Source organism: Mus caroli, chromosome 4 (genome assembly GCF_900094665.2).
Source record: "Mus caroli chromosome 4, CAROLI_EIJ_v1.1, whole genome shotgun sequence".
NCBI lineage: Eukaryota > Metazoa > Chordata > Mammalia > Rodentia > Muridae > Mus > Mus caroli.
In genome coordinates this window covers 140,361,608-140,372,228 of record NC_034573.1, presented here as the reverse complement: position 1 = coordinate 140,372,228, position 10,621 = coordinate 140,361,608, and the positions used below count along the sequence as shown (strand labels likewise).

General features: G+C 43.1%; 1 protein-coding gene across 11 annotated transcripts in view; it reads right to left on the bottom strand.

The window, feature by feature from the left end:
- Rere (arginine-glutamic acid dipeptide repeats) overlaps positions 1-10,621 on the bottom strand; it is a 342,546-nt gene that overhangs the window by 146,175 nt on the left and 185,750 nt on the right. For all 11 annotated transcript variants that reach the window (XM_029475940.1, XM_021161463.2, XM_029475947.1 and 8 more), the window contains 2 exons: positions 7,410-7,515; positions 5,810-5,906 (listed from right to left, as the gene is read on the bottom strand). In XM_029475940.1, the coding sequence (XP_029331800.1) occupies positions 5,810-5,906; positions 7,410-7,515 (203 nt within the window). The remainder of the gene's footprint in view (positions 1-5,809; positions 5,907-7,409; positions 7,516-10,621) is intronic.

The following is a 10,621-nucleotide window of genomic DNA, read 5'->3' as shown; positions in this document are numbered from 1 at the left end:
GTCTGAAGACAGCTACAGTATACTCATATACATGAAATAAATAAATAAATCTTTAAATTCTTCAAGAAAAATTTTAATCATATATTTAGTGCAACTGATTTTCCTTTGATCATTTCCAAAATGTAGGCCAAGAATATATGGCATTTTCATTTTTACAAACTTCTTTTGTTTTAGCTTTACTTCCCCCATATCAAAAGTTATTTTAAGAGAAGTATTACATTTCTGAGTATAGAAGACTTGTATTCTTTTGTTTTTCAGGGTAAGCTACTAATTTATTGAAATGTAATCACATAGACATTTTTGTCTTATGACTTAAAATACAAGCAACTTTGAAGGGTGTGACAAAGTAAGGCTGGAGAACTGGTTCAGCGCTTAAGAACACTGGCTGATCTTCCAGAGGACCCCGGTTCAATTCCCAGCACCCACATGGCAGCTCATAACTGTCCACAATTTCAGTTTGAGAGGATCTTACACTCTTATACAGAGACAAACACCAATGCACATAAAAGTAGATAATTTTTTTTTAAAGTGACAAAATACAGAAAAAGGTTGTGTACTATTACACAGAGTTCCAAGTTGACAAGCTTAGATCAGTGCTTAGGAAAAAACTAATGAAAGCTGTGCGGAACACAGTTCCAGCGCCAGTAAGCACAGAAGTCACCATTAAACAAACAGAAAGCTGACCGAGGATGGAAAAGTCACCAAGCACGGCCTCCTCCATCAGCTGATTAACACACTCACTGCAGTCACTTGGCCATGTCAGCATCTTCTCAGAGAAGTAAAGAGGATATCACAAGGCTCTTATGGAACCGCAACATTGGAACCCACAGAAAAAACTTAGAATGAAGAGACCTTAACTGCTAGCAGGGCAAAAAGATGCTAAGCATTGTGTGGAAAAGACAAGAGCAAGACCTGCTGTCCAACACACACATGAATGTTCTAAGAATGTTCTAAGTCCAAAACAGTGAAGCTTAAGCTAAAAGAGACAGAACTCTGCAATACATAAACCTTCTTAAGGGATTCTCTGCAGAGGTAATGAATCTGTTTTAACCATAAATATGGCAGCTGCTCACAGCAAAACAAGGAGGTAAATTAATGCAGGATGAACATAATGAAAATCAGAAGCTCTGAATAACTTGGTCAAGGGCCATGAACTTTAGAAATTTTACCCTAAGCTACCTTTCTAAACTATGACTCCCTAGGTAAGACGGTGACATGCAGCTTGAACTACCTTACTATGGTCTTTTTCCCCTTGTAACTACTAGAAATATGAGGCAGAGAGTGAGTAAGCTAAAACCCAGCCATCAAGTCACAGGCAACCTGTGACCTCCCATACAGTCCTCCCGTCAGGGCACTATCATAGCACACTCTCCCAGTCACAAGTCTCAGTCACAGAGCAGCTACTCCACACATCACCGACAGAGCGTCATCCTAAAGGGGAAAGCAACACGAGCCAACAGCAAGAGATGGGCGAGCATGTGGGCTCACGCATGCCCGGAGCTTTGCCAGACAGCTCCTAGGGCTAAGTTTAGCTCCCTGTACCAAAAGAATATCCAATCAAGCCACCTACTGGGTGACAAGAAACAAAATCCATGGATGATTATCATCAGTACCACAAATAACTGTATTATAAGATTTCCTTTCTTGAACACTAATTTTTATAGACCTTATTGAAATTCAGTAACTGAAAAAGAACATAAATTAGTAAGGCGACCTATACGAGACCTCTGTGAGTGCTTTCCACATGTCTGCTGGAGTGGACGTTAGGCCAAAAGATATATGTTCAAGTTATGATGCCGCTGCTAGGTCACATGACCCAGAGTAAGTGTCAAAAGGATGACTCAAAAATCAGCAAATTTGATTCTGTCACAAAGCTATGTCAAAGCAGGATTCAGCTGAAGTCATCTTGTTTGAATCTGGCACTTTCCACTGTTATGTCACAATGTCAACCAAAAATGCTACCTAGGCAACAGCATAACCCCAATCAAATGCTGGCTTCTGTGATGGCAGCGGTGAGTAGGGGTCATGAACTAAGGAAACAGGCACCTACTTGAAATTTACCAGAAAGGTAAAGATAGGGATGGCTAAAGCCAAGGGCCCAAAGCAGGCCACAGAGCAGTTGCATTGCTCAGCACACACTGCTCAATACAGCCCAGACTGAGGACGAATTTCTTTTGGGTAAGGAAAAGCTAAGATGTCACAATTTACAAAGCAAAGCCCACAGGGGAATTCTGTTTTTCTTTTGATTCACAGTGACTAAAGGACAAAGCTCTCCTTCTCTTTTATAACCCAACTCTAGCACCAGCTTGAAAGAAAAATATAGACATCAGATTCCTCACAAGTGAATGGGATGGCAGAACCCAGTCAATGGCTGCACACCGCAGGACTCCATGTACCGGAGTCCTTTGATCTTTGAAAGAATGGTACTGAGAGCCAACACCATGAGCCTTTCGCTTTTTCCTTTTTTTGTCCTCTGGTTTTCTCCATTATACTCATTTGATCCCCTTTCATGTGCCCATGAACTGTTTTATTTGTGTCCCCTTCAAAATTGAATTTATCTATAGTAACAGCACTGGTTTACATGTGAGAAAAAAGGAAGTGCCCTTCCCTGTGGGTAAGCTATAAAAAGAGAAATGGAGAGAACACGCTGAAGCCTCAACCATCCCGTCTCACTCATCAAAAGTTTAAGCTAACGGACCCTAACTCTGGAGAAGAAAAAAGGACTACATGAAGACTAATAGGGTTCTGCCACATCCTGTTTGATGGACGGCAACCAGAGACACCCAAACTTTCCTTGGTGAGATTGGTGAGATGCTACTGCAGAGAATGAGGTTAGAGCTGCACACTGGGCATCAGATGCTGGCAAATGCCACGGTTTCAACAACATTTACGTGTCCAGACCACAGAGCAGCACAGTGAGCACTTGTCATCCAGTCACCAGGTCACCGAGAAATGTGTCATTTAGGCCAAATAAAAGGAAACTGGAGAATTTTCCTCAATGAGAGGCTAGAACTACACTTCTCTGTGGCTGCCCAATACCAAATGGTCAGCCCTGAAAGCATACATACAGTAACAATAGAGACAGAACAGGGTGTACTTCTGTACTTAGGAATTCATAACATGCATCTTTATGTTACAATAATTCATGAAAAAAAGGTCATGAATTTGAAAAAAGAGAAAGTAGAAAAATATCTTATGGGAGGGCTTAGAGGAAGAAAAGGGATGTGAGATGATACATTCGATCTCAAAAATAAATCATTTAAGAAAAAAAATGGAGATGAAGGTTTCGTACCAGACCTACTACTATTTTTATAACATTTTTTAAAAATTATTTTTAAAAAGTATTTATTTAATGTATATGGGTACACGGTAGCTGTCTTCAGACACACCAAGAGAGGGCATCAGATCTCAGATGATTGTGAGCCACCATGTGGTTGCTGGGAATTGAACTCAGGACCTCTAGAAAAGCAGTCAGTGCTCTTAACTGCTGAGCCAGCTCTCCAGCCCTTTGTACAACCTCTAAGCTAATATAACAAAAGGATTAAAACAGTCAGTATGATTTACAGTCGGTAAAGATTCTAGTCAGATACCTGGGACAGGGCAGTGGCTAATGACTTCTCATACCTAGAAAGCACTGCAAGCCTAGAGTGACCCAGAAGGAGCACTGCAAGCCTAGAGTGACCCAGAAGGAGCACTGCAAGCCTAGAGTGATCCACATTTATCTGTGTCCAGCTACTACACAGTTCTTCTAAAAATGCTAAAAATTAGATGAGCATTACTATCAAATCTGAATAGTGTTAAAAATCCCCAAATATATTCATTTTAAGCAGTTCTGGACAACCAGTTACACCTTCCACTATTTCCTTAACTAGAACTTGAAGTTCTTTAAAACCGTGACCAAGCAGTGCGAGGCTGGAAAGAACAGAAGGTCGTCAGGACAGCCGCAAGTGGCCAGCTGCTCTGCATTAGCCACTTGTTCCTTCAGCCCAAGCCAACCCTCATTAACTGGCTCTGGTAGCATGTAGGCTTAATTAAAGCATGGGAACTCACCTTCAAAGGACAGACAAAAGCTTGTTGGAATTTGGGGAAAGTTTATAAACCACCCCAGACATTCTGGAAGTGCTGTGAAAGCCGGGTAGACAGTTAACCAACACATCCACTCCCCCAGCGGCAGAGCTCAGCACAGCACAGCACAGACCGACAAACCATGGCCCCACTGCCTGTTTTTACATAGTACAAGAGAACTATTTTACATCTTTTATTTTTTTTTTTTCAAGACAGGGTTTCTCTGTCTATCCCTGGCTGTCCTGGAACTCAGAAATCCGCCTGCCTCTGCCTCCCAAGTGCTGGGATTAAAAGCATGCGCCACCACTGCCCGGCCAATTTTACATTCTTTTTGTTTGTTTGGTTGGTTGGTTGGTTTTTCGAGACAGGGTTTCTCTGTATAGCCCTGGCTTTCCTGGAACTCACTGTATAGACCTGGCTGGCCTCGAATTCAGAAATCTGCCTGCCTCTGCCTCCCGAGTACTGGGATTAAAGGAGTGAGCCACCACGCCCGGCTTCAATTTTACATCTTCAAATAGTTAAAAAGAAAAAAAAAGTGGAAAACTCCTGAGAAGTGAAATTAAAATAAAACAATTCGTTTCCTAAAGTAACTGGATCTATCTCTACAGCTTTGCAAAGGAGACCGCTGGCTCTATCACTGAACATGTGACAGGTGAACACCACGTCAGGGACAACGGCATCTCACTGTAAGTAGTTAAGCTGAAGCCAGCAAGTTTCAATGGCTTTTATCGTACTCAAATTCTGTCGAATGAATGAAAGAAAGAAAAACAAAGGGAGGAAGGAAGGAAGAAACTAGGAGTTTTGTTGTTGTGATGTTGGCTACTGTGGAGATTTGAATAGCTTTGGCTCCAACAGCCTCATGTCTTTGAACATTTGGCCCAGAGGGAGTGGCACCATACGCAGGTTAGCCTTGTTGGAGGAAGTGTGTTATTGGGGAAGTTGGCTTTGAGGTCTTATATATGCTTAAGCTACGTCCAGTGTGATACATAGCCCTTTTTCTACTGCCTTCAGATCAAGATGTAGAACTCTCGGCTCTCTCTCAAGCACCATGTCTGCCTGCGTGCTATCATGCTTCCTACCATGATAAACTGTAAGTCAGCCCCAATTAAATGTTGCTTTAATCATGGTGTCTCTCACAGCAATAAAACCCAAACACACAGCTACTAGACTTATGTCATGTAAGAGGCCCCAAACCAGCCAGACATGTAGACACAGCATGTACAAGGGGACAGATCCTGCCCTGCTCTGGAGAGAGCATACAGGACAGAACAAAAGGGCACACACACTTTTAATCAGATGTGACGTCCAGTGACGTCCCCTCCTGCCTCAGTCTGTATCTTCAATACATTCCGCTACTCTTTAGCATGCTTTTTATTACAAATGTTCAGACATAAGAAAACTGGAAGAGGAGCTATTAAAAATTGCTGGTTTTTTCTTAGGGTTTCTTATATTTAACATTTTCTTTATCTGTTTTTCCCCCTCTATCTTTTGTAGCACTTGGGCTTGATTTTTACAAAGGTAACTGGAAAACTTCAGGGTATTTCACCCCAAAACTTTAGCAAATAATACTATGAAATATAGGAGAGGTAAAGTGGGGTTAGACAATCTCTGGAACTTCAATAAACCCAGGAAACAGAGGAGTGTTAGCTTGCCAAGACCATGAGTTGTCTGCCTGGCCACAATGATGACCACAGATCAGAGCAGAGTCACTCCTGCCCTCCAGACTCCCCCGCCGCACTCTTACCTTAGGGCAGCAGCATGGTAGGTGTCAACATAATCAGAAATGAAGAGTTCCCGGTTCTTGATGACTGGATCTGTGATGACAAGCTCTCTTCCAGAGTCTACCAACAAAAAAAATTGGTTAATTAACTAAGAAGGTATTAAAATAGTTTCCCAAAACAAGGAGAAATTTTTTGCAAAATTTTATCCTCAAGTTTACCTCCTACTAAAGACAAATAACACAGCCTGGTTATTATCAAAGTACATCCATCCGACAGGGAGGGGATGCGGAGCAGGAATGGCAGAGGAACATAAGTGCTCGCTCAGCTCTGACGGCTCAGACTGTTCACTACATCTTTCACCAAGTCCTTCTGTGCACTTAAGTGTCTCGGTGAGCACATAGGGGAGGGAGGAGGGGAGGGAGGGAGGGAGGGAGGGAGGGAGGGAAGGAAGGGAAGGAAGGAAGGGAAGGAAGGAAAAAAAGAGAGAGAAGTCCATTGCCATATCCAGTAACTTGTTAAATTATTTTTGTTTTTTAAGAGGAAATGACTTCTTAGTTTTATTGTTTTATCGTATGTGCATGTACATGTGTATGTACTCATATTCGGGCAAGCATATTCCATAGCAATGTGTGTGGAGGCCAGAGGACAACTTGTGGGAGTCAGTTCTTTCTTTCCATCACATGGGTTTGACTCCAGTCATCAAGCTTGAGAGCCAACAACTTAATCTGTCTAAGGTTGCTCTAGGCACCTCTCTAAATTCAACCTCTTTATGCAGAACGCCAGGACAAACCGCTTCACACAGCTCCAGAAACATGAGGCTCCTCTCAAGAACCTATTTCCAAGAACGCTCCCATCCATGTGCATAACTAGCACGCAGTACATTTCTATGGCGCTTCTTGTCATAGGCTCGGAGCCAATGAGAGCACCGTAAGAAAGGGAGGGGGTCAGCCGCCAGAGGCCTCTGTCCTATTCTGAAAGGCAGCTACGAATCCACATTCCAAAGTCCATGGACAGCTTTCCTATGAAAACCCTCTCTGCCTGGGACATAGAGAAATTCAGTAACACAAGCCTCCGATAAAACAAGGAACACAACCTCACAGGGTTTTAAATACTGTCTATCACTAGGTCAAACACAGGCGCTTCAAGAATTATATTACTGCTTATTTTTTTTAAAACTGTATTACCATGTGCTTAGAGGTTTTTTCCCTCAATATTTTTGTTTTGGTATTTTCTTAAAGATTTGGAAATTATGAATCTGTATGCATGTGTGTTGTGTGCACTGTGCATCCATGTAGGCTACAGTGATTGGATCCCCTGAAACTGCAGTTATAGGTTGCTGTGAGGTGACTGATGTGGGTGCTGGGAACTGAATGTGCATCCTCTACAAGAGTAGTAAATGACTTAGTCAATGAGCTATGCCTCCAGGCCTCTCTTTTGCTGTTTGTCTTTTAGGGAAAATGAAAAATAATGCAAAAGCAAGGGTGAGGGGATGCAGCAATGCTCTCTAGTGCACGTTCTTCTGAGAGAAATTCTACCAGAAGTAATATCCATTTAACTCATGTTCTAAAAAGAGCTTCACCAAAGCTCTGAGTTACAAGTGCATCATCACAAGGGCACACGTACCATTCTCATTATGCCGATCCTGAACCAAATGCTGATAGACAGAATCTGGGACTTCAGACTGACGGTAGTACCATTTGACGTTCATGAGTAGATGGTCCCTCTTACTCTGAAAAGGAAAATCTAACAGCGTTAGGAACAGGTTTCAGGTGCCTGCAAGTGCACATCATACCTACGCCCCAAAGCCCTGCAACAGTGGACAGGCAGGCAGCAGGAAACAGGATTAACAGCAGAATCCCTGGCCCCAGGCCCTGCAGCCCTCAGATCGGAACCCTGCCGCAACCCTGCAACTGCTCATCTCAGAGACAAGACACCTAGATCTTGAAGCTTCTCAGTGTGACTAATTCACTATTACATTTTCCCTTAATAGTAATGAAGATCGCTACATTAGAACGTACTTCTACCTCAATCATTAACCATTTTGGTAAATAATAGCCAGAGCACATTACTGAGGCATATTAAAAGTAACAAGCTAGAAAGAACTTACCCAGAGACACCTGACAGTCTCTTCCCCTCCAAGGTTTGCCTGTCACAAACTGTCTCAACTTCTCCCTTCACTGTGGGCCACAGAACTGTATAGAAGTCACTGCTGTATGCCAAAATGATGAAGCACACCACGGACAATAGGTGGTGATGATAATGTACACACAACAATAAGACCTGCCTCACTTATCTCGGATCCCAGAATAGAACAGCATATGTATTACTACTGGAAAATAAACAAAACAAAACCACAACAAAAACAAAGACCCTCATGTCCACCACTGTCCTAGAAACGTGTGTACAAGAACTAAGCATATAAAAGTTAACTTTGTTTTCTGCTCAATCAGTAGCTAAGACAGTGGCCATTGCCTCTTCTGTTTGAAGGCTACAGGGTACAGTCTGGAGTCAACTACTTGTATGTTAGGTTGTGAGACAGCTCAACCCAGAGAGCCCTTCTGTTTCATGACTACCTGAGGTAAGGGCAGTAATGTCCCTCTGGATAGCTTCTAACTTCTCAGAAGCTCAATGGCCACAAATATAGTGTCCAAAGCTCAAGAAATGCCTCATATTTGTAAAGACAGCTGAATTCTGAAGTACACCAGGGACCATCATTATTAAAGGAAGACATATCTTGGTTTACTGAAGGGACCAATGTAGTCTGCATTACAGGAACTCAAGGGCAGGCAAAAAACTGCCTTAAATGTCAACATAACTGAAAATGCAGAGTGCTGTCCCACAGTAAATACCACACACCCCACGATTCTTTGCATCAACTATTAAACAAGCGCAGCTACAGGAAAAGGGCACTGCCCATCGGCTTACATTAAGCAGACCATGCACACAAAGGGTAGGCACGATGTATAGGCCTTGGGTTGTAGCATTCATATTTTTACACTGAAAAGTTTACTGGAAAAAAAGTTAGTCTGTACTGTTTATTTTACAGAAGAAACATTGATGACAAACAGTATGAGAAGGTCACAGAAAAAGTGCTGAAGTCATTGTTCAAAGAAAGGAGCAGCCCCTTCTGTGGGAGACCATGACACAGCTGTGTATCCTGAGGGAAGATGGGAGGGATGCTTTCTCAGCAAAAGTAGAGACCAGAAAGACAGATGGAGTTGGATAGCAGCATGTAGCACAGAACGCTCCATGCTCATGCTGAGAAGACCTGGTTGAACCCTAGCCGCTGTCTGACCGCTGGGGTTGGTTTGTTTGTTTTTAACTCAGCTATGACCACAGACACAGGCACTCACAGGTAGGCACCAGGCATGGCAAGCGCAGCTAAAGCAGCCAGAGAACAGAACACGTGACCACACCGCACACACCTGGCAGAAGGCTCAGTCTGCCAAGACCCACGAGAAACACTTGTCCTTCCATTTTATCCCACGGGGAGAAAATTAAGAACATGATTGAGACAGTCACAAGCTCACCACCTTTGCAGCACTGACACATGCCTGAGGACTCCGTCCCCTTGCCACTGTTAAATGCTGCACCTTCCCTAAGTAATGGCAGGGAACATTGCTAACTATGTATGTGTGGACAAAATGAAGTCAAAGTACTTGAAAAACACAGACCTAAAAGATTTTTATCTGTTTTATTTAGGGTTTAAACACCAACAAAACAAAAAACAACAGCCAGAATGATCACATGAAACCTGGCCCAAGCACTGTGGAACAAAGGACACAGTTCACTAGACAACACAGGAAAGCCTGTCACCATGAACTCCCAATGTCACAACCATGTATGTGTGACTCTGGTCACTTTCTAAGATTCTGAGTTTCTTTTTTGTCCTGGAAAATGAGAATAATTTAAAGAACTTGTAAGAATGGAAAGAGGGCATCTGAACGCACGTGACTCTTTAAGGAAAGGCCCATCGTCTGTCAGGAACCTGTGTGGAGAGGCTGGAGCTGGTCTCCCTGCAGATCCCGAGAGCTCTGTGGAAGGGGTGGCACTGACCTCCAGCAGACCTTTACAGGCTCACAATGAGAAGTACTTCCCAGAGCAGCTGGGGAGGCAGGTGACCAGCCGCTCCCTCAACCAGGCTCCAATAGATTAAGCATCCACACAGTTCTGCAACACTTGTAAGATGCACGAAAACATGAACTCATCAGAAGACTCTTTGGAGTCAATGACTGGCAACTGTAAATTGTTTTTTTCTGAACCTAGCCAGAGATAACTGGAAATTGTTAGTTAGATGTGCTATTTCTACATTACTAGTTACCAACTGATGCACACATGCCCACTGATTCCATATAACAAAACAAAAACAAAAACAAAACACCTACTCTGGCTTGCTTATTAGCAGACCTGCAACTCTGAAAAACCTCCTGGAGCTCCTGGCGCAGTCTTGCCCATTGGCCAGGGGGCGGCAGTATTGTGTCAAAAACATAAACACTTCCACAAATATAGCAAAACAAAGGTAGAGTCGAATGAAAGAAAAAGTGAAGGGTGGAAGGTCAATCGAGTCCTAGGGTCTCTCCATATGTTTATAACTGTACGTCTCCACAGAACAGGACCAACGCACAAAATGCAACTACAGTGTGTCTCTCTTCACTGGTTTTACTTAAGTGTTACCATCCAAAGGGTTACGTCTTCTCTGGAGGACACTGTCTGCTGCTGGAGGAGCTCTCAGGTCAAAGGCCGACTGCTCTTCCGAAGGTCCAGAGTTCAAATCCCAGCAACCACATGGTGGCTCACAACCATCTGTAATGAGATCTGACTCCCTCTTCTGGTGT